The sequence below is a fragment of the Papilio machaon genome, chromosome 10 (assembly GCF_912999745.1).
Source record: "Papilio machaon chromosome 10, ilPapMach1.1, whole genome shotgun sequence".
Taxonomy (NCBI): domain Eukaryota; kingdom Metazoa; phylum Arthropoda; class Insecta; order Lepidoptera; family Papilionidae; genus Papilio; species Papilio machaon.
In genome coordinates, this window is record NC_059995.1 from 5,653,789 (window position 1) to 5,679,708 (window position 25,920).

General features: G+C 34.0%; 1 protein-coding gene across 3 annotated transcripts in view; it reads right to left on the minus strand.

Moving 5' to 3' along the window:
- Positions 1-4,566: 4,566 nt before the first annotated feature.
- The window catches only part of LOC106717990 (inactive rhomboid protein 1), a 114,518-nt gene continuing 93,164 nt past the window's right edge, over positions 4,567-25,920 (minus strand). For 2 of the 3 annotated variants that reach the window (XM_045679661.1, XM_045679662.1), the window contains exons 3-12: positions 23,872-24,055; positions 18,860-19,038; positions 14,591-14,770; positions 12,496-12,709; positions 8,853-9,059; positions 7,492-7,512; positions 7,124-7,212; positions 6,630-6,885; positions 6,225-6,479; positions 4,567-5,895 (exon numbers count right to left, since the gene is read on the minus strand). In XM_045679661.1, coding sequence (XP_045535617.1) covers positions 5,464-5,895; positions 6,225-6,479; positions 6,630-6,885; positions 7,124-7,212; positions 7,492-7,512; positions 8,853-9,059; positions 12,496-12,709; positions 14,591-14,770; positions 18,860-19,038; positions 23,872-24,055 — 2,017 coding nt within the window. In that variant the 3' untranslated portion in view covers positions 4,567-5,463. The remainder of the gene's footprint in view (positions 5,896-6,224; positions 6,480-6,629; positions 6,886-7,123; positions 7,213-7,491; positions 7,513-8,852; positions 9,060-12,495; positions 12,710-14,590; positions 14,771-18,859; positions 19,039-23,871; positions 24,056-25,920) is intronic. The other variant, XM_045679663.1, reaches the window with a different exon arrangement.

Sequence of the window (25,920 nt, forward strand, 5' to 3'; positions counted from 1 at the left end):
GTTTTACATATCGCATAGCTTATGCATGACCTACAATGTTAAAAGGAAGGATGAAGTGAATTTTTTATGACCAATAAAATTTACTTTAACAAAAATTCAGATTGAAGGATTGGAAATGAATGATGGCACATTATTTTCAAGGTGGATGTAGGATATATAGACTGACAAGGATATCTGATTCGGTGGACATAAGTCAAACTAAATTATGATATCTGACTAACGCCCTTTGTCATCTTTTTCGTACTGAAGCTGGCATTTAATATTTTATATAAGGTGGCAAACCACTGACCACTGCTCTTAGACACCCACAAATGCAGATGCGTTGCCTACCTCTAATCGACAGAGGAAGGGACGCGCAGAAAGAGAATATTTCCCCTTGCTATGCGTCCCGTCCTCCGTCAATTATACTGCCCTTTCCCATCTTTTCCTTATAAGAAAAGGATGGGAAAACGCAGTGGACCAAAATTAGGCTACCAGCAACACTTCTCAGACGAAATGCGGAATTGCTTCCACTTCACGCCTGTCTTCTGTGTGGTCGTGGTTTTACACCAGACGAGCCGGTCCATTCGTGCAACCGATGTTGTTGTTGCTGGCGTCTACCACTTTTATGCCATTTTCTATTTCTAAGCCATGTATGTTTTGCATATATTCTGATAGAACTAGCTGCGATAGCAGCGCCTCTAATCGGACCAGATATCTTTGTTTGACTGTAGTATAAAATGATTCTCCTGCTATTATAAAATAAGTAGCTGTAGCCCGCGACATCGATCGCGCAGAATAAAAAAAAACTGAATTTGGAGCCTATGTATTCATTCTTCTGGTATATGTGCTACATCCATACCAAATTTCAGTGAAATCCATGCAACCCTTCTGAAGATACCATCTAACAAACAAACATCCATCCATCCATTTAACATTCGCGTTTATAATATTAGTAAGATAAAGTAAAATAAAAGACAGTGATATTATGATAATAAGTTTCTTGTTCGATTAATGCTAGTTTACAATAAGATTACTTTACCATTTCCTTATATGATAGAATATTAATTACTTGTATGTTCACAATGTACAATATGTATGTAATTTTTTTTTTGTCTTAAAGTTAAATTCTGAGAACAGTTCGCCGGGCCGCCGGCCGCAAGGGCACTTCGAGATAATTTCGCAGACAATTTACTTAGACGAAATAATATTAATCAGTAATAGACATTCCACACCATACAACTCACACGACATACACACATACAAACAATTGAAATTCCAATGCCAATAATCTTAAAACCATAATAATGTTGTTGTTGATAAAGTCCACTTGTTATGATAAAACTTAGAAACAAACCTGACCTCTTGTAAATAACCGTTTACACAACACCAAAACGATCAAAAAAGGTTTAACAGATCATCATTTGAGTGACAGATATCTTTGAAGTGGGATTCAGAATTTTAAATTTATTGGCTCACATCATTTTATCGAGTTACAAAATTTACTTATCGCAATTACAACATAGGACAAGGATGGCGAACCAATGGCGACACAAAGTTTTGGGCACGTCACTGATCACAAAATTAATTATGCACATAATGTGTGAAGTAAATATATAACGAGATGACACGTTGATGAAAAAATGACACGTTGATACGAAAAGGTTCGCCATCTCTGCCATAGGACATTAAGTTTAACACAATTGTAGTCTGGTTACCGTAAAATTCCACGGCCGTAACACGTTTACTAAAACATACTGTTGTCCCCTGGGTTTCAAAGAGCATTCAAGGAATAATATTGTGATTTATATATCGAGGGGTGAAAGGCTATATGTTTTAAGCGACATTTTTTGCGATATTGACTCATATATATATTCAGAATCAGGGAAATTTTCTGATTCTGAATATATATATATATATATATATATAAGTCAATATCGCAAAAAATGTCGCTTAAAACAAATAGCCTTTCACCCCTCGATATGTACTTCTAGAGTTCCGACAGTGGAAACACACGGTTAAATTAAATCGCAGTATAAACAATAGCTTTCTTACAATTTTCGGAAAGTTGTGCGAAAAATATTTCACTTACAAATAATATTTAAACCCTTCAATCGCAAAAGTAACTCTATTTCTATTTATTGCAAATTTAAAATCTATTTACAATTAAAAACTTTACTAAAAATATGTTAATAGCAAATACTTCTTCATACATTTAGTAATACGTCGATAAAGTTAACATATCGGTCATGTCAAGTTGCGTCCCGCATTCAAAAGTCAAACTGAAAATTGTAGTTGTATTTTCAGTGAATTAGTTAGATATTCTTTTGTTAAAATAGAAAAAAAAACATAGGATTAGGTTTGTATTTTATAATTTATTAATGTGTTATGCGGACATATTTATATAAAGCAATTAGACTACGGGACGCAAATCAGAATTTGAGTTTTTTAAATGAATAAAAATGAATAACATTTAAATTAGTAAAAACTTAATATGTATTGTTTAATGTAAAATTATAAAGGTAATTTCGAAAACAGATCCTGTAGGGATGATAAGCGACAGTTACAGATTTAAAAAAATGAATTAATTCTATTGCTATTTTGGTGACGAGTGTACATTAAAGTTTATTACTTGCCAATACAAAAATATTTGCCATATCATCAAGTTAAAACATATTCAAAGTATCTGCCACACAGAGTAGTTTCTTGGTTAATTAAGCAGTTGCTTAATCTAGATTTATAATAACTGTGGTAGAGTCAGCAACAACAACATCTATTGCACGAATGGGCCGGCTCGACCGGTGACCACACAGAAGACAGGCATGACGTGAAAGCAATTCCGCGTTTGGTCTGAGGATTGTGCATGTAAGACCTGATTTAGGTCCTCATGTTCTTCCTAACCTTCTCTGATAAGAAAGATGGACATAGGAAGGGGTAATAACCTCTTTCTGTTCGTCCCCTAACCTGTCGATTAAATTTACAGACAGTGATCACTTTTTTGACGAATTCAAGTGGCTGCTTGCTTGTTTGCGACCTCATGCTATAAAAAAAAAGTAATCTACACCACAGGACTTCCTTAGTGACCATTTAACAACTCTGTGTGACTTTTATTTGGTTACTATGTTCTACAAAACGATTTGATATATATATATATATATATATATATATATATCTACAATGATTCTTATACCGTATGAAAATTACTTTTTGTTACATTCTCTTGACTTCCGATGTATGAAATTAGTTGTGTTTTACTAATAAGAAATTAAAAAAACTGATTACAAAGAAAAATTTGAGATCTTTTAAGACTTTAAGAATTTAACAAAATTAATGGCTATTTTTGGAATAAGGACTAATTTATTTAAAAAACTTACCATACATTTATATTGTCCAAAAGAGTGTTGATAAATGTACTGTTTCATTTCTATAAAAAAATATAAAGTTAAGAAAATTCAGTCCTAAATAACAAGTAAGTGAAGTGGTGTTCGTTTTTACAAACATGACATATATACATACTTGCTAATGTTAAAATTTATAACCGTCGGTTTTCACGTCCAAAATTGATGAGAATAAAAAATATGTCATTACAATATTGTACAGGTGTATAGGCACTGGAAGCCCACGTTATGCGTCGTAATATTTTTCAAGTGACGGCAATGTAAACTATGCTTAGGAAGGATAAATAAAATATATATAAAATGCTTTTGGATTTTAACAAGGTATTATTCGTTAGTCCTTATTCCAAGTAAGCGATCAAAATGAAAAGTTATTGACTTATGTTAACCAAAATATATCTAATTATAAATAGACAGAAATATTACTGGTATATAATATAAAATAACTCGTTAAAACTACGCAGACTTCTCCGTAAAACTATTTAAATTGACGAAATTAAAATATATTAACAACGTTCCTATTTATTATTTTAAATACAATGAACCAAACTGATTAAATTTATTATTTACTTGTACATGCTATTTACATTATTTAGTAATATACTAAATTATGTAGGTTTTCATATCTCCGCCACTACGGGAACTTAATGCCACAATCAAGACTTTACAAAATGAAGACATTAATTCATATAAAAATACTTTTTATTCTAGTAAACGCATCCTTTTTACACAATTTGAATTAAAATTTTAAATTAACACAAATAAATTTGACAAAAAAAACATTATAACAGCGGTTTTAATTGAAAATGATATATATCAATATTCATTTTTATTTATACAACGAGATCTACCATAGTTCAGTTTTTACATATTGACTTCTCACAGTTACCATCTATTCGTCAATTTGCTGCTTGAAAAAGAATTTCCTTAAAATAATATCAAAGTTTGTGCGTTCCTGAAATACTAGACTGTAAGTCCTGAAAACTGCCTGCGAAGGTTTCAGGTACAAAAGCGACATTCGCACAAAGAAGAAATTTGTTTGAATAAAAATTATGGTATTTTAAATTAATGAGATTTATTAACAAGACAAGGGGACAAACGAACGGCTCACCAGTCTTCATATAAATACTGAACGATAATTGTGGCACACCGCGACTCCCGTAAAGGCACCGCAGATAAAAACATTGTGACAAGTACATACATACAGCTTATTAAAGAATCATAAGTGTGTATATTACACAATATTTACATTAACGTCGAATTCGATCAAGCAGGTACTCGAGAGTACTTGCCAAGAGTCAGGTATCACAAACATCACGGGTTAGTTCACATCAAATTTATTTTAAAAGCACCTTAACACAATTACACACTAGTTAATAAACAATTTATCGCTATACCCCATACATACAATATATACATGTGGTATAACAATCAGTTAAGATGCTTATAACCTAAATCTGCCGACGCCGAAAGCGGAGGACTATAAGTCTAGAAATAGTGAGTAAAATAACGTAACAAAGAGTTCGATTATGCAATAATAAGTCTCTATGGTCCATTAAAAGTAATAAATGATTTATTCGCATACACATAAGTGATATAAGTCTAATTTGACAATTACAAAACCTTAAACAATAGCTTAAGCAGTAAAAAATTACATTGCGCCTCTTTCCGCAGAACGCATTTGAGCTTTTTTAGAGAGCACTCAAAATAATGCTGTGGTGTTCAAAAGATGGTTACACCGAAGGCAGTTCTTGTTGTCTCTACATTCTCGACAATTATAGTCTATATTAACGTATTTAGTTTTTTTTTATTGAGTTCTCGTTTAAGAAAATCGTGTTATTGAAACTGGTGTAACTTTCTGATCCACAAGTTGTAAGATTTTTATCTGCCCCAAAATAGGAGTAGACGGTAAACGTGTAGATGACATTAGAATGTTCATTCAAGCTTTTACGTTTAATTTGGTACTTTAGAGAATGTAGAGGTGGCACTATTTGTGCGCAACGCGGCGGCTGGGTGTAGGGCAGATGCGGAGCGGGCGGTGCGCAGGGCAGGGGGGCGGCGGCGGCGGGGGCGCCCGGGCCGCGCGCCGTCATACGCCGTCCAGTTGCCTCACGCGCACATCCTGTGACGCGCACATATCCGGCGCGAACGGCAGGCACGTAAAGTATGCGCACACCGAGCACTCGTACGCCGGCGCCGCGTAGAACAGCGCGATCAAAGAACACAACATACCCAACGCCGATATTAAACACACCCAAACCAATATAATCTTTCTACGTCTTTCGTACGGACCGAATGTTATAAATGGTAACAACGCATACGAAAGTAGAAATCCAAATACGAAACCGAACACGTGCGCGAAATTGTCGATCCATGGTAATAAGCCGAGGAGGAACAACGCCACAGCTAGTCCGACTAGTTTCATTAGAGCGCGTTTTGGATGCTTTAACAACGGCCACGCACCGATCACTTCCACTATTAAACATGCGAGTAGACCGAAATGAGAACCGGCAGGACCGACCTGAAATAAGAAAACACAGATATACTTACTTAATGGACAGAACAAGTGAAAAGGAAGTGGAAGTGCAGAAGAAAAGGTGCAAATAAAGTGGGAGTACAAGCGGTGAAGTGTAGTGAAATGGTGTTGTGTATAGTGTTCAGTTACAGTGACTCAGTGTGTGGTGCTAAAAGACAATTGTGATTAGTGCTCGGACACGTTGCGCAGTGAATCCTTAAAGTAGAAGAGTAAAAGTGTTTTAACTATTTCCCGTACCTCACGCTCGTAACAGTATATAACTACATATACATGAAAAGACTAATGCATTAGTTACAATAATTGATGACTCATACCTCAGCTCGATAAGGTTCGAAAATAGCAGACGCCATATTTCCAGCTACCCCGCTACCCAAGTACACCACGGCGATTCTTACAGGGCCAGCCATTTTCTCTAGATCTCTCATGAATAGCCACTGGATAGCGAGTGTAGCAGCGAGATGTAATAATCCAGCGTGCACGAACAATGAAGTCCACGCACGATATAACTGGTCTGGTCGACGTCTTCGCATAAAGGGTAGCATTCCACAAACATCATCGAGGCACGAAACCTGAAAAAAGTAAAAAACATAATGTTAAATTTCTTATGAATTTTCTGTGGAGTTAGCTTTTAAATTTGGCGCTTTAAAGGTTGCATGTGCTGTCTACATTTTTAAGTTTCCTTACGTTAGTAAAATAAGACATTTGACGGCTATGCTTACCTGTGAACACAAAGACGCCTCTTCGTGGAAGTATCCTTTGATGAAGTCGCAATGCTCGCTAGTGGTGATGACACACTGTCCATGGACGCCGATGCAGCAGGGGTGCGCGATGACCTCACACGCCATGTGCTCCGCCGCGTGCCCCGATCGCCCCGTTGGCGAGCTCCCGTCTATCACAGACTTGCGGCAGATCGGCCATTTTGTTATGTCGTCCGGCCATTCGTGAGGCGCTATCGATCTTGGAGCTTCGCAAAATCTGAAAATTAGTTTAAAATAACTAATTATAATTTAAAAAAAAAATGAAATGTGGTTCTACGACTTACACTTAACGGAGAGAAGTAAAGTAACATTTTCTTACTCTCCTTAAATAAAAGGGCCGCTTCATTTAAAATTCAAGTATTAATGACATATGGCGTTTAAGCCATTGAATACCGTGATCACTCAACCTTAGATGACCCTATACATCTAAATTCAGCTTTATCCTCGCTACTTACTTTGGATCCAATCCGCAAACAGATCCCGATATCCGTCCGCCCGGACCAGATTCTCCCGAGGACCACTTCTTCCACGTTGATATTGTGTTCTTGGAAGATAAAAAAAAATATTTTTAATCGCCAAAGCACATTATGTCATACTTGTCATGTAAAAATGAAAATACCAATATTTTAATTTTTACAGTATTCATCATTGTCTCCAAAAAATGATCGGTCTCTTGTTTTAAATTTTTATTATTTTCAATTACTATTTAGAGAGAAATGAACTATTTTAGGTTTTCATCATGATCAATAAATCTTTATCTTTATCACTATTGCTTAGAAATACGTTATCTTATTTTCAAATAATACAAATATCGATTTCTCACCTTTGCTACCAATCCTCTTATCTTTACGTTTGCAGGAAAATTAATTCATATTATAATTTCATGTAAAAGTGAAAAATAAGCTTAAGATAATCTAGACTAAGAACTCATAATCTTAATATCAGTAGAAGTAGTCAGAAGAGTAAGTTAAAATTTAAATACACGGTGAAGAATTGGAAACCATAACATCATTAGCAATAAAACGAAGCGTTGGGCAGTAAATTCAAAAGGATGGATAAGAATGTAAATGGATACAATATTATTTTTTGCAATACCACAAATTCTTATTCTGATTACATACTAACATTATAGGAGTTTCACATTTCTATGGTTTCTATTATCGGTTGTCCGAATATGAAGAATTACCAGACATAAGTTGATCACTCTGTTTTTTATCGTAATAATCTCAAAGTTGACATATATCAACATTTTTATCTACGAGTATATCTATCTCCTCCAGTGCTCTAGTGGCTATAGCGTAGATATAGCTAATCATTATTACTATAGTCTACTAATACTAACACGAATTTCAAGGTTACAGTTCATATCTTACTAATATTATAAAAGTGAAAGTTGGGATGGATGGATGTTAGGTATCTCCAACACGGTTCAACGTATCTCGATGAAATGTGGCATGGATGTAGAACATAGTTTGTTCTACACCTATGCCACTTTAAAAGAACACATACGGTACTAATTATTTTTTTTTAAATCCGCGCGGACGGTTTCGCGGACGACAGCTAGTTTTTTATAACTCCGTCCACCGTCGCGTTGTTGACCGATTGCGGAATAGTTTGGCTGAACTGAAGAACGTCATAGCACTTGTTACTAACCAAGGTCAAATATAATTTCTTATTTTTGTCAACTGACTGAACTGAAGAAATGCAGGGGTTTGCTTGAAAATTCTGTTGTTAACACGTTAAATATCCAGATTTAGTTATTTTGCAAATGTCGTGCGCTTCATTTTCATCCAATTTTAACTCATCGAAAGTTACGCAGTAGACACGGTTAAATAACTTATATTTAACCGTGTCTACTGCCGAAATTTTATTTAATATAAGTTATTCTTATTATTTATGTAGTAATAAATAAAGATTAATATATTATAACTCTTCTGATTCTCATATTTTTGTACAGGTATTTAAGCTGTGGGGAAACCTACTAGGGTGTTTACCGTTGGGTCGATTGATCGGTAGGTCGTTCGGCTCAACGGCGCTATCTATCTATCACGAGTATAGCAAAACTCAAGGCACCATATCCTTTCGAAGCCAAGCCAGGTCGTGATTAACTGATCGATTTAACAGTTCCGACTGTATTTCGCTAATTCCTTTTGTAATAGACGAAGAGAATTGTATTCTTCTTACCGAACAATCAGCTTTAGAAGACTGCACGCAACCAGAATCATCATTACGTATGCAGCACGCAGTGTCCCGCTCCCGTCTCGCAGACGCTGCTATCGCTCGCGCTATCCTCGCGTCTCGCCGCATGCACGGCGCAAACTTAGCTCCTAAGTGTATGAGGTCCGCCGCCCGCGGGCCCAACCAGAACGACGCCGGTTCCTCCCATTCCACCTGGAAACGAATTGTTTATCAAAATTAATATTAACAATAGTTAGAAGCGCGAATAGCCTAATGAGAGTATACAAATTTATCGAGCAGCCGGTCACTATTTCGAATCTGACCAACCTACTATTGTCGTCCACGATATTCTAAAAGCTTCTAGCATATTCGGAATGGTTAAAAAAATTAAAGTTATTTAACAAAACTCTGATAATATTATGATGAAAAAAATCGTTGTCCTACTATACAATAAAGTCGCTCGAAGAACATACCTACATACATCGTCCTGTAATGGGAAAAAAGAAAAGTGGTACAGTCGACTTCGTTGTCTCGTTCTTATAGATTCCTGTTACGCGTAATTCTGTTAACACATTCGTTTCCTTGTAGTATGTCATGAGATAATTTATTCATTCTATTTGTTTGTTTGGACAAGTATCTGTCATGTGTTTCGGAGTTAACGGCTTACACTAATTGATCTACAAGCTCACCTATGTAACCGGATGCCAGCATGCATAAGATATGATTCCATTTAAAGACAATCTATGCTCTGAGGGATTGATCTTAGGCAAAACCTATTGTTAATCTTGGCAGGAATATATTCCAGTATACCGATATATCATGTTACGTAGTGTGTTTAGAATTTAGACAACGTATCCGTGTACATAACGTATTGTTCGATGCAAATTATTTGTTTATTAATAGCGATCAGAACTTCCTGTCAGCATTGTTCAGCTATTCTTGAAGGCAAACCTAACCTGTCGTCTCATTTCCGATATTACGCTATGAAAAGAAATCTATTTTCCAACGTCAACATTAATAAATTTTACAGCCGCCCAACTATTCCAATATCAACGTAAATGGCAAAGTTATTCACTACTCAAGGCGGACTGAATTCGTTAAGCTTGAAAGTTACGAAACAATAAAAGCTCACGGACCCCGAATACTTGACATCGTCGGTCCCTTTGCGGTCAGTCGAGCTTAAAAGATGGCGACTCGTAGATGACTTGCTAAGCGACAAAAAGTACACAAAAGAACTGAGTACAAAGCGTGTGTGACCTACTTACATTCGAGTCTCGTTCATTAATAATATTACTTTGCAGCTTTTGAATGCGTCATAATGAATATTCGTAATTTTAGCCTCGGATATTTTTGAAGCGGCAGGTTACAGATGTGCCATTGAGGTTATTATAACTAAAGCTAACTTTGTATTTTTTTTATGAACCGACTTGCTAGAGTGACATTTGTGTGAACGTCAATAACGTTTCTTTAAAAAATGTTTCTTCTGAATAGATATCTATAGTGTAACTACGGCTTTGTGATCTCGGGCAATTATTTCATCGTATAAATTCTAAAGCGATGACTACAAGTAACATATAACACGACCTGCATCTAGCATGGAATATATTGATTTGCTATCACAAGAGGTCACGTTGTACGTTTGAAAAAAGGGTCATTTTAATTGATAAAATAAGTTGACAACATTTTGAGCGTTTTAACGTCAGCATTATTTTAATTACAACTATAATGAAGTAGCTGTCGCCCGCAACTCCGTCCGCGCGGAATAAAAAATATAGATATCAAAATATAGATCTATACTAAATTTCATCGAGAGTCATCCAGCCGTTCTGGAGATACCTTGTAACAAACATCCATCCATCCATCGATTTGAACATTTACATTTCTAATATTAGTAAACAGTTCGCTCGATATTTGAATAGCTTTAAAAAAATGTATGCATTTAAAATATTATGATACTTGTTTATTAGATAAATGGCGTTAAATGCTTACGTACGTGATACCCAGAATAAGCTTGGCCCTGTTATAAATCCCCCAAACATCGTGCATTGTCTCTTAAGCGCCGTCTCCGGATTTAAATGTTAGAGAACTCGTTCCGTCTAAAAGCTTTGCGTCATTTAACCTTGTTATGCTAAAGTCTTAAACAAAGAAACGGATTTTGGGACTCGACGTGCCATTGCTCCCGCGAGATGAGAATTTGTTTCGCAATGGCAATACTCACACGACGAAGAAAATCACGCTCTGGAAAAGTTCCAGGTGAAACTATTATGCTTTATACGGATTAAATTAATACAAAAAAAAAGTTTTTTTTGATATCGAGAGGTGAACAGGTAACCTATATTAACTATTTAAACTGCTGTAAAAAAGGTAAAAGTTCGATATTTAAATTGAAAATTATAAAATTCTATAGTATAAACAGCACAGTAACAAGGAGACAGTGTTTATCTTGCAACGGTAAATAAAATAACGTAGTGGAGTGTAAACAACGTAAGCATCAATTGCCAATGTACTGGAAACTGTAAATGTTGCGTACGCATTACATTTTAAGGTACTTTCACATTCCACATGCAGTTAAAGTCTATTTTATAGCCACTTAAAGCTCCCCGCTTAAAGCTTCTTCTATATACGAAAAAATGATACCGAACGAAATCGTTGTTAAAACCTAATAAGTAGAAAAATGTAAAATTGATTTATTAAATAAAGAAAAGTCTTTCGCCCTTATAGCGCCATGGGAAAACGAGAGGTTTGCATGGCGCCAAGGGCGAATGATAGCACCGCTCAATATAAAAAACTAATATAATAACCCTAAAATTGTTAAAGGTACGAACATTAGATCACTTGGTCCAGATGTCGATGTTGAATGGTAAAAAAAATATTAATAAATTATCTAAACTCCGCATACATAGTTCTATAAAATATCTACTAACTAATAAATGAATTCATAAAATAAACAGCACATTGTTATAATTTCTGAAATTAAAATAATTTCATGTGCGTTTCTCTTAGTTATTAAAAATTAAATCAAAAGTAATCTGCACAATAATTAATAAAGAACACGTATTACAATTTTACATACACATACAAACTCGATAATAAATGTACAAATTCAATAACACATGGCTACATTTTATTTATGTATTTTAATATCTCTTTCGACGTAAAAACGAGTGTTCGTTTATTTAGTGAATAAAATTTTATTACAATCTATACACGTATACACGCATGCATTGAAAAACCATATGTTGTGAATTTGTTACGAAAATTTATTACAAAATAAGTAAAAAACATGTATATAATTTTTTTGCATGTCATGGACTTATTACCATTTTTTAAAGCAACTTTCATCAAGGAGCCTTTTGTTCTATAATATCATAAATGAATTAAGTATAATATTAATAATAATAGTGATATGTTGTCACAGCAAATAAAGTTATAGCACTAGCAGCTTCCACGTCCACTTTGCAGTGAGTTTCACGAAGAATGTGAAAATCCCGTGTATGTGGAGGGGATGATTTACGGAATACACGTTGCGAATTCGCACCACGAATGTGGAGCCGCCATTAAGATCAAACATATAAACATTTTAGCTTATCTTTATAGAGAGAAGAAATAACGTAAAGTGAAACGAGAGATAGAGAAGATATATTCTGACCTGTTGCAAGCTGAGGCTCTTAACCATGACCTGTCCAGTGTGTGTGTGTCGACCGAAGCCAACTGGCCCGAAGCCGTAGCAGAGCAGCGAGAGCAGCAACACCAAAGTCTGCACCGTGCTCACCCACCACGTAAAATACGGCCGGTAGTCAGTCAGTTCGTCCAGCTGCTGTGCTACTTCCTCCTGGTGTGTCACTGACTTACGTAGAGAACGTCTGGAAAGTAAGTAAGATAAGAATTAGATATTTTTAACTACCTCAATTATTAAAGCAACTAAGACGCAGTTTATTAATAGTTATCCTTTAAACTAAAATAAAAAAAATGTATTTATTTAAAGTAAATCTTTACAATTAAGTTGCCGGGACTTCCCAAAAAGTAGTCAAAAGACACTTTTGTAGGGAATGCCTCGCTCTTCCAGTGTAGGTACATATTGTCATCGATCTTTCTCTTTAAAAAAGAAAAAACCTGAACACTCATGATATGTTATGTTATTGGCAACATGAAAGTAAATTGAACCATTGATGCAATTTTCTTGTTTTTATCAAATACAAACTTTCATTCTTTCATGCGACACAAACATTTTTTTAGGATCTGCAATGCGGTAATCGCCTATTTTGACAAGCGTTCTAGAAGTATTGCTTTCCATTCAGTAGGTATTACAACCTTTAAATTTACTGAACATCTAACACATTACAAAGTGAATCAAAACTTAACAATGATACGAACTTTAATCAGAGCGAAGTTGCAGTAACAATAGAGTCAGGAGTAGACTGCTGATCAATGAATACGATCATGACAAGTCGGAGCGACACATTGTTTACAAAATTGTATTCAAAATTCACTGCTCGTAAATCAGTACGGTGAGCGTGCGATCTAATTTATACTTCAAATTATGTTAGATACAAACTCGTACGCAATTTACATCTTAATTAATTTTATACCTAAGTTTCTTGCGTTTTACATTTGAAGCAATCACAAAAATATTCCTGTACCGTTGAGATTTTACAAAATAAAGATTCTTATATGGTTGCCGCTACAAAAATGATTTAAGTATTTAAATTACACGAGCAAATGTTTTGAGTAAGCAAGAGTCTATCTAATATATCATCCCAGAACGAATGAATGCTACCTCTTGTATACCTAAGTTATTATATAAAAGGCGCGGCTAAAAATATTTTCATGTTAACACGTAGTAACGAAAAATTTCATAGCGACATCATTCCAAAAAATGAGAAAGGCAAAAAATTCAAATTTCATATTAAATATTTTTTCTCCGTAAAAGAACAGTTTGCTCACAGGGACGCTTTAAATTTTATTAATAAGTTAAAAAAAAAATCTTTGCTCAAAGAGTTTTTCGTCTAGCGACCTCGGCGAATGTAAATTGCCTTCTGCTCTTTTGCCCTTCCCCTGCCTTGAGGCAACGGATCCCTTAAACTCGAAAATGTGTTTTAATTTTTTCACAGTCCATTTGCAAGGCGAGCTTTTATTTACGCATTATTAAACACTGATGTTTTAAAACCGAAGTTTAAAAATAAAATTCGAGCGACGTGTAAAAGTAGCCCAACCTGAAAATAAAAAATTAAATTGATTTTATTTATATAAATATGTGAGATAGCGATTACATAACCTTAAAATGTAACGCAATCACCATCAACAACCACCGTAATAACTCAAAAAGCATCAAGGGATAAAGCGTCATCCCATAAATATTACCCCGCGTCACGTCCACGCGGTATTAATTCAAAAACCCATTAAGGCAATTTTTAAATGGCAACTGGGCGCGTAAACACTGTGATATATTGCGGGCGCAGGTGATATATTCGTAAACGGATCAAGTCCGTATTATTGTAATCCTCATGCAAGGTCGACGTTAGTAGGAAATGATAGCATTGATACATACATCCATAGCAGAGTCTAGGATCAAAAAGTAACATGAAAAGATTTGTTGCCGTCGATGGATAGAAATATCAAGTATTACTGGTACACAATTAAAAGTATCTAAAAAACAAATAATGTTTTTCTACTAAATCAGTTATAAAAACAATAATAAAAATCCATGTCCTCAGAAACTATACATGTATACTCAAAAGTCTCACCGGAAAAACCTGCCGACAATGCCCATGCCAAATTGCCTCCTATTCGAGTTGTCTGCCAACGGCTCGAGCATGGGCGTGTGTATGCGCGCTCCCCCCGCACCGCATACCGCGCCCGCGCCCCACGAGACGCTCCTCTCGGGCCGCCTGTACTCCACGCCAGACACCACCGGCGAACGACCACTGTCAACACAAACACTAAATGTACATTTTAGAGAAAAAGGCTGTATTTATCAGTCCCCCGACAAAAATCCAAATGGAATCCACCATCATGTCCAATGACTGAAGCTTTTTGCTATCCACCGTTATCTAAGTAAAATTAATTAAGTTGAGTTTATAGTATTCTATAGCCTTTACCCACAGGTGGGCACAGTTAATCGAAAAGTTAACTTCGTTAATCGTTAATTCGTTAATTAAGAAATTAACTTCGTTAATCGTTAAAGCGTTAAATTCTCGAAAATTTAACGCAAGTTAAAGTTAATCGTTAACAGTTAACCATACCAAAATTATACATACTAATTTTACACTTATGTGGCGACACTTGTTTAAAATAGTAATTTGACTATATATTCTATAACACATTAGTATTAGAGACAAGTATGAACGCATTATAGTATATTTCATTACGAGTGCGGAAAGCCTGTCATTGTAAAGAGTTCCGAGAAATGTCTACAAGTTGACAGTTGGAACAAGTTGTAATGACAGTTTCGCACGTGTACTAAACAACTATTTTTGATACAGTTGCGAAAAAATGAAGCAATTTAATAGAATAATAAAAACACAATAAACTCAACTAACTAAAATGTTTGGAAAATGGCGCCAACCGTAAAAGAATACAAACAGAGATTTTTTTTGTTTTCTTCACCCATTCTGGGTAGGCAAAGGAAACTATGCCCAAACAGCCAAGTCTTCAGTAGATTATTTTTATTGATATGAAATTAAAATTAAATTTAATGAGATGAAATAAAATGAAACCTAACCTAATTCATTGAGTCAAATCATTAAATCTGATATTGCAACAAATTAGTAGCTTCTTTTTAGAAATATTTGCATGAATCATAAAAACTTCAATGAGTTTTTTTTGTAAAAATTTCGTGGTTGGTTTATTCTTTATAACAGACATTATTTTGACAGTTGGGAAAGAGAACGCACGAGTTTGAAAAAGCTAAAGAAAAAGCACGAGTAAAAAAGTTTTTAATACAGTTTCTCAAAAAGTGGCGTATTGCAGGGACGAAGAGCGTTCGGATTGTGGGCATACTCGACATACTCGTGCTTTTATATACTCGTAATGAAATATACTATTTCGAACCTTCTTTTGATTTTGTCCTGTTGGTCACGTCATTCCCGGACGCTCTGATGCATCACACTTGCACGCGAACTTCACATATATCAATTATCAACTCGTTCGTTCACCATAGACATACAATAGAGTCGCCGACAGTCACCCAACATAGCTGAACTTACGAGCGTGGCGTGGCGCGTAATTTAAACAAAATGACAGCACCTCTCCAAGTTTCTAATTTAACGATTAACGGACTTTTATTAACGGAAATTGAGTTTAACGGAAGTTAACAAAAGCGTTAACACTTTTTGAACTTAAAAGTTAATCCGTTAACCAAAATGTTAATTTCGTTAATTAACGATTAACGGATTAACGAGTTAATGCCCAGCTCTGCCTTTACCAAAATGCTACTGACGATGTTTAATAGTAAGTTTTCAGCTACAACTTTCTAATTCAATTCGATTCTTAGACAGGATAAGCTTGTATCGTAAAGGAGTAAGTATCCCGAATAGTTATAAAAGTAAACGGTAGACTCCATAACCATATTAGGCTAGTGTGACAATATGAAAAATAAATCCTTAGATTATTTATTAATCATCGTACTTACTTTATGACAAATTGTATTACAAGATAACTTTACAAATGATTGATATCCAATAATGTAGTGTAATATAATATTAAGTGTACAATGTTTCTTTATCCGCGGGATAGCGTTCCACCCAGATCTGTGTGACAAGGGTCGCAGAAATCGCGGACTTAATCTCCGCTCTAACTTACATATGCGCATCGTATTAAGTATTCCAGTCTCGATTTCATATATTGCCAATTTATCACTATTCTCTTGACATAGTTAACTTTGGGGTGTTTTATTTATTCGTTAAATACATATGTATAGAGGCTATTGTCTTCCATACATTTTTCCGTGGCAACTAAATTAATCTATACCACATAAACCATCACAATTAGAAATATTAACCGTTATGTTCAGTAGTTATCGTCTCTTAGAAGGTAGTGAATGCGCACAATAAACAGTGCAACCAGTAATAAATCAACATTACGTAATAAAAGAAATAATTGACGACCAATAACAAATTCAATGTAAATTAAAGAATAGTACCGATTGATAAATAGAAGGAAATTTAAATCAATAAACGATTTGCTTTTGCGCACAATAGCGTTCAATCAATAAACAGTTGAACAATAAGTTGGCCAACAACTTCCCGTCTCGTTCGTCGGAGAATTCAAAGTAAAACGTACTATTATAATTAGAAGCTAATTAATCTGTCAAGTTAGCGCAACATGACGATGTATTAAGAGCTCGGCACTGGCTCTAGCAAAATTAACTAAAGCCGGCTACAGACCTTCAGTTTTAACGGAACTAACTGTACAAGTCTTAAATAAACAGTCGCACTGTTCGACTATTATTTCCTACCCATTTCGGTGAAAGGTCATTTGATGCGCTAAACGGAATAAAATTAAAGACTTATCATCACAACACACTTAGATGCTAAATTACAATTTAGCATCTAAGTGTTTAGTTTAGTTTAGTTAGCATCTAATTTGACCATAAGTTACAACTTATGGTGATAATTTGCTGTATGTTATTCGATCCTAAGAGGGAAACAAATTTATTTCCATGACTGTACGTTTTACAGACTGTGCTGTTAAAACTGATTGTGTGTAGGCGGCGTTAGTGTGCGTCGCCTGGCTTCCCTCCATTAACTATAGACATTAATAATACTTTATGATTGAAACAAAAGATATTACGACTTGCTGCGACACTAATTTTTCCATTCAATAGAATAGATCACGTATTGAACATTACAAAAAGGACTTTCGAACACAATGGTTAAATCATTTTTATAATACTTGCAGATATTATAATTAAATAAGAAATGAATGTGCAAATATGAAAAAAGTTAATTCAAACAAAATGAATATTAAATTAGAAATTTCTTTCATTTCAATTTAAATTGCTAAAAGTTAAAAAAATTATTTAAAAAAAATCTAATAAAACAGTTAATATAATATGAATTAAGTAATAATTTAAATAGTTATATTATCTTTACCTAAATATATCGCAGGCACTTTTTATTTTGTTTACTTTGTAATTTCATTTTCTATTTAAATATCATTACACATAATTGTTGCATTAAACGTTAGCAGTAGTTAACATAACCATAGAAAATTCTCTACGTTTAACTTTGGTATGCATTTTACTTGCAAGAACAGCATTCATTAACTTAATTACTCTCTTGACCTCTACTACTGATGTCAGATAGCAAAATAAGGTTTTTCCATTTCGTAGAACTCTGCTGTTGAAATATTCAAGTGATCGATGGTTTTGACTATATTAACTTTAAATTGTTTAAACTTTCGTGAGACATAATAATAAATTAGTTAAGAACGGCTTAACTCACGTGTGATCATCCGGTGACGGCACCGACTAGTTTCGGTCCCGACGGGGGTCCATCTTCAGGGCGTGTGCGACGACTTTTGTTTTTGTTAACATAGTACAATAATCTTCTAAAGATTGTTTCGTAATAGTAATATTTCAATTTTCAATAGAAAATAAATAAATCGGCAAAGTTTTTTACATTCTCTTGTCAACATCGTTTCGATACATTTACTTTGATGCTACATTGAAGATATCAATCGACTTTATATATCAGCGTAGTGTACCACTTCTGAGATTTAGAGAGTTAAAAAAATATATATGAATTCCAGTGTTAAAACTTCAGTCAAAATAAAAGTGTGACGTTAAAGAATACAAGAATACTCTTGCTCGATATACTTTACGTTTAAACAAACCCGTTTCGATCCTCGTATGTACCAGAGTATAGTAACCACTGTCAGGGTTGCCAATAATAATATGGAATTTCACGAGAAAATTGAATCAAAGATAGCAGATAAATTAGTGAATACCATATGTTACATTCCTTAATCCGATGTACAACTATAGTGAAGTCGTAGTTTTTTTAAAAAGTTACCCTTTTGGTCCATCGGCCATGTCGGCCTCGTCATGATGGTGTTGGTTGATTGCTGACGTCATAGAGACGGGAGCAAAGAAGACGTCATCGATATCGTCATCGATCTGGGCGGGCACGCTACCGCGGAACGAGCGCGACCACTGCACCGACGTTGATTGCCGCGATCTCCTCGTCACCGCCTGAAACAACACAAGTGATACTTGCATAAATATGAACAGGAAAACAAATTAAATTAGCGTGAGTTTCCACTGCCGTAAGACATTTTGATATCAGTTTTGTCTAGGAGAATGTGGTATGTTTAATAAAAGATTATTTCATCATTGATATAAAATTTGCCTATAACCGGAAACTAAGTGTGGAGGATATATCGTCCAAGACACTTTAATGTGGATAACTTCCTAAAAATTGTTTTATTAAAAAGTTAGTGTTTTTTTTAATATTAAAATAATCTTCTAATTTAACATATTATGATGAAACTTCTGGGGGAATTTTACTTTAAAAGCAATTCGTCTTCACCTTCCAAGTAATGTACATACTGCATTGAAAATTTAATAATGCTTTTGATGTAACCTAACCTTACAAAGACCATTTAATTTGTCTTTCAAAGAAATATTCTTATACTGTCTTTGAAGTTTAAAATGTTATCATACGTAAAGGTCAATTGCGATGTTACACAAGTGGGTAAAAAGGTCATAAGTGTCGCTACCGTTGCCATTTATGTTTGTAATATTGGTAAATGTTCAAAGTTATTAAATATTATTAATTTAAAATTATTTCTTTTTATAATTCAGGTAGCCGCGTGCTCCTTTGCTACTTTATGATTAAAAAAAAAAACAACTTTATGATACTCGTATTTGCAACATTTATCAACACTTTACCTAACATGTCATATTTGTGCATCTAGAACTAGTGATAACAAGTCTTGGTTGACAATTTTCTTTGAAATGTCAGTAAAATGCCTGTAGAGTTTTTGCAAGGGAAGCAGTTGTATTTCGCGGTGTCAAAGGCGAGTTCCTTCCGTAGATATTGGCGGGTACACGATGTCTCTGGCCATTATTTACGACGCCATAACGCTCCAGCCGATCCCCAAAGACATCGCTTTTATAATTTATCGTTCGGAAATATTGTGGCCTAATTCGTCCGTCCCATATTTGGAACATACTAAAAAGAGAAATTATTGGAGGCTCGGGTTACATGAATCAATTGTAACATCATTTTTATCGAGCGTATGTAATTTTATATAAAAACTGAAAGACAGTTTATGTCCCAGTAGCTTGAATTACAGAGCGGTTTTTATGTTGTTACCCGATTAGTAATAAAATATGGCCCGTAATTGTCGTTTCATGTGTCACCGAAAAAGGGTTACCAATTTTTTATAATAAATTACATAAGACTACTGACGTAATAGGCAATCATAGTGTTTTATTTTATATACAAGAATAAATATAATGTGCTATTTCTGGCACATAGTCATTGAAGGAAATTGCTATACATTTGAAACATTTTATTTTCTAATGATTAAAAGATTTTGTGTTATTATTATATACAAATAAAATTAACTTATGTTCAAACATAAGGAAAAATTACTAAACGCTATATTAACAACTTCATACGTACCTTTGTAACATTGTAGTTATAAATTTATAAACTTATCCGACAGTATTGTACTTGATAGTCTTTTAAAATACATTAACGGTATGATAATATTTAGAACATAAGAACATAGTCATAAAAGTATTAATTACTTAATCAAAGAAATTGTAACTAGTGTAAAGTATGATGCGAGGGAATTTTATCAATGAATAGAGGAAAGATTTAAGGACAAGGTAAGCAGAAGTATAATATAAACGTAAAAAATTTAGTGGTGTTTTAGTGTAGTCTTTATTATTTTACAAAAATAAATAATAAAAGTACATTGTCCTTGGACTGACACAGCATGTACACGTTCAATCGTATTTTGGGTGCAATAAGTTTACAAATGAATGTAAAATATATTTCAGTTTTGTATTGATGAATAAAGAACGACGCAATAAATTGTTTCTGTGACGTAGAAATGAATATAAATATACAATAAAGTGGCAAAGAATTCTTGAGAGGCGAGAGACCCGCTAGAATTATGCATAAGGGTTGTCCATTTGATGTAATACTGGAAGAATTGCAGTCCTTCTTTTGACCGACTTTCATGAAAGAATTTATTTTTCCTCTTATTCAAAAACGGTGGATTCAATAAACAAGCTCAATATGTATAATTGAATTGGAGAAATATATGGCCAAAAGCTATTTTTTTATTTCAAAACCACGTGGTGTTTAGATCTACAATAACTGGATATTATAATGCAAGGTTCTTTAGCAAAAATATAAAAATTGTTTCCTGGAATTGTAAAAATAAGTTTTGACCACTGCCATTTTCTCATTATTATGTTTATATGATTCTAGCTGTCGCCCGCGACTCCATCCGTGCGAAATTAAAGTAGAACGTAATAAGTAGCCTATGTATTCTTCCAGACAATATTCCACATCTGTACCAAATTTCTTCGAAATGCCTTAGCCGTTCCGGTGCTACCTTCAAACAAACATCCATCCATCCATCTAAACATTCGCATTTATAATATTAGTAAGATTTCAATTATACGAAAATCTTACGATCACATATCAAAAGGATTGCGGGAGATAACGTAATTTATTAAATTCAACTTATTTCTTCGTTAATAGGTATACAAGTGATAGTAAAAAATTTACCTATAGTAAAAAAAATACCTATTTACTTTTAAGTTAATTTTTTAAGTAAAGATAAAACTGTATTTACATTGTGTCATAATTTATATAATGTAATCCTTTTAATATTTATAAGTAAGTTATAGAACTTCACCGCTAGTTATTTACTAACTTAAATGCTCAACCTGTAAAAGTAGGTTAAGAGCTAACTATGCCACCTGTGGTCATAATGGCCCCTGTCGGTTTTACAGATTAAACTTACCTAACAAATTAGCTTAGTTTTTAGTTTGGAACTAAGTGTTGTTCAGAAATATGAAAGTAGTTTTAATTAACAGCGATGTTTTCAGATGGGAACGGGTCAGAGAGATAATGATACTAGATACATAAGACATATATACTATAAAACATATATACTACGAGTATAAGACATACCTGCTATATACATATTCAAGATACAGTTTAAATACGATGTACCTTAATTAAGAATTCATTAAAAGAGGCAATATAAAAATAAATAAAGTCAAAGGTTCTGTAAAATACGACAGTGTTCAAACAGTTTTACATAAGTTTTAGATATCTAGATGTTATCTTAGATGCAATGTATCAAATTACTGAAAAGGTAAGCTTACAACTTGTTGTGTTCCAAAATATTACACTTAGAGTTAACCTTTAGATTAAACTCCGAAAGGTTATTAACAAGTACAAGATTTCGTATGTGTTTATTTTTCATAAAAAAAAAGTTAATTTAGCCATTTTATATCGCGCAATTATCTAGACATGTTCGCAACTAACATTAATTTAAAGTAAAGCTTTGGTAGCTATCGCAGAGTGCAGTTCATTTAGGAATGCATTCGACCGGACCACTTAAGCTTATTGTTCTACTATAAAGCGTAATGGCTGTTAGGGACTTTCTTTTATGTATATTAACACCATTTATTATTTAAAAAAAAAAAAACTCGACAGACTGCAGTACTATGATTGGTTAAGTCGTTTATGTTACAGAAGGTACATACACGTACATAACATACGTGCAATATTATTAGTGAGATACATAATCGGTTCTTAAAAAGTGGATCTGATGTTTAAAAATAAAAGAAGGTAATAATCAACAAATTGCCTTCTTTTATTGTCAGTCATAACATTAACTGCCTGACTCAGTCGGGTAAAAACTAAAACCTCTTTGTTTGTGAACTTTTACTAACAGTAATTGTAATTAAATGTAGCGGATTGTAATGCGGCTAGAATTGAGAAATGAATTCTAAGACATCGTATAATCTTGTTAAAACAACAGCTGCTTGCTATTTTCTCGGCGTTCTTTAAAAGTATTATATTTGCAATAACAATTTTTTTATCCGTAACAAGCTCACATCATTTATTTTTTACACTTGAATTCAATAATTGTACAATTTAGATTCATTTTATATCAACAACTTTTCTTTGTGACTTTGCGAATGTCAATTTAATTTAGACCCTTCATACACAAGGCTATGTACGTCTTCAATACTATTGGTCGATGTTTCACATTTTATCGTCGACACGAGTCGCCTATTCGGTCAGAAGAGACATAGCGGCTATATTGCTCATACTATCTATTTGTTTATGAAGATTATCGTGACAAAAGTCTGACTGACTGTGTAGTCACTATGTCTGTACTAACTGATAAGCAAACTTGCGTAGATGATTCAATATTATATGTACGGATCGCGCGCTACGCGATACTCGCAACGCAAACATTAAATATTAGATTTGGAGATTTAAGTTTCCTTGTGTACCTACTTGTTGCCTTAGAGATTATTTTAAAAGAATCAGACATTACTATACTAGACTAAGGACTACTATTGTTTTTAATTTCGTGCTAAAAGTAACCTGTGACCTAAAAGTTAAGCAATAAACATGGCAACTTGTGCATATCGTAAATTGTATTTCTGCCCTATTAATTATGTTATATAAATCCCGCTGCGATTTAACTTTTAATTATAAACCGAAGTTCGCTCAACTTAATTAGCCAAAGGGTAATATGAAATAGTATGAAGTCGTTAACAAGTTGATGTTACGTCATTTGTATCTTTACAGACCGTATGTGTTAAATTAAATGTGTATAAAATATTTGATAAAATGTTAAATTTTCTTAACATCTCCTATCAGCCGTCATATCTGAATTCGCTCTCTCCTTACGCATATTCTGTTTAACACAATCCATCAATACTGAGTTCAGTCAAAAATAATTATCAGCCCCAATTCTAGATGAGTAACTATGAATAATATGTATGAAGCCATATTAGAACTTTTATACGAACCGTAACAACATAAGAGAGTCCTGTGAGTGTGAGCCTCGCGACGGAGTCCTTGCCGGGAGGCGGGAGAGGCGGCAGGGGAGGTCCTGGCGCGGGGTCAGCGGGAGCGGGTGCGGGCAGCACGTCGGGCCGCTCCCGCCCGCGCCCCCGCGCCTCCCTCGGCGCCGCGCCAGACGCACCATACATACTGCAACCAATAACAAATGATAGAGCAATCTATAAACATTTACATAAAATGTACTACTATTTGTGAATTTGAGACGTTCTTTATGCACACTCAGAGTCATTAAACAGTCACTAAAGAATACCCTTATATTTCTTATACCAAACATCAATTAGTCTTTGTTTGTTCTTGACAAGTTGCACAATAGTTGAAATCATAGGTATACATATCTATATCACGCGTAATGCAATTTTTTTTGTTAAAAACACACGACTTACATCGTGTTATGTTATTTAAGTTCACGTTAATTGCTTTTAATTATTAATTAGTAAAGAGGTGTAGATGCTCTCATTGGCACAGTATTACTTAATTTTAATCAACAGACAAAAACTACACTATATCTGGCATTTAAATCAATGCTGAAAACATATATTATTTACTATATAAGATGTGTGTTCATCCATTCGTATCTTTGATGATTCAATCTTCTATACAACGGAATAGACTCTATCCTTGTGTTTGTTCCACAGTCTCTGTTAATACATCAATTAAATTAGAATTGATGAGTGGCCTACTCACTCTAGCTACGTCACAGGTAAAACAAATGAAATGTGATTTTTTTTTCACACATAATCTTACTTCTTACTAATATTATGAATACGAAAGTTTAGATGGATAGATGGATGTTTGTTTGAAGATATCTCGGGAATGGCTTAACGGATCTCAATAAAATTTGGCATAGATGTTGATCATAGTTTGGAAGTACACATAGGCTAGTAGCCTAGCCGACAGCGTCGGGACGACAGCTAGTTCAAAATAAGTAAATAAAACATTGTATTTGTCAGCATCTTATCTTTATTTGATGTACAAAGTAGAGCTGATATTAAAAGCATAACGTAGGTTTGAGTGACTTTTCTTTATTGTTTTTTAATTTAAAAAAACAGTGGGAACGAAGAATTTCACGGTTTTGACGAAAAAAAAATTGTTTTAGATTCACATTTATGTGCACATAAAATTCTATAAAATATTGCCTGTTAAAAAACTTCAGACACTAAAACCGAGAGATCTAAATTTTCTTCTTACTTTAGAAAAGAAAAATCACTGAACATTTTCGTCAGAATTTGTAGAAAATGTGGAGCATTTGGAATTTTCTGTCGCGCAACTTGAATTTCGAGAATAACTCTGGGAGTCGCGGTTGAATTCGATCTTATAAAATGGAGACAAAAGTCTAATGCTTCTTGTTTTCTTCACATAAATTTAATGAATAAATAATTATAGGAATTCGATGTTCCGTAATTTAAATGTAAACTTATATTTTAAAATTTACATTTAATTCTGTAATAAGCGTCCGGATACACGATATTCTTTTGTCAAATTTTACGTGTTCATCGAACTATATAATTGATATTATGTTGGTTTGTAAGTTTGTTTGGTAATTAAATAAATTTAAGAAAAAATATTTTTACCGCGCGATTTTCAAGTAGTGCTAAAACAAACCTTCAAAACATATTTACTTACAATATTATTGAGGCCACCGTAACAATTTGTGAAACCCTAGCCCAATAAAACTGAAGGCTACTGCAGTATCTCAGTGAAACGATATTACTCTGGTTTAAATGGAAGGATCATATCAATGAACCTTTAAGACAATGCGTTCCGTTTCGCACATTAACCTTATTACACCTGTATATTTTAATACATCTTAGTATAAACATCAGTAACTATTAATCTTTTGTTTTAATTTGATTGTTCTAAGCAATTCCTAAGTAGTTCAAATGTAGAAAAAGCCACATCATCGTCTGGTGACCATTATTAAGTGAAAGGCGCCTTTAAGACGCAAATAATTTTATACTTATAGTATACGCACACATACTTAGTATAGAAGAATA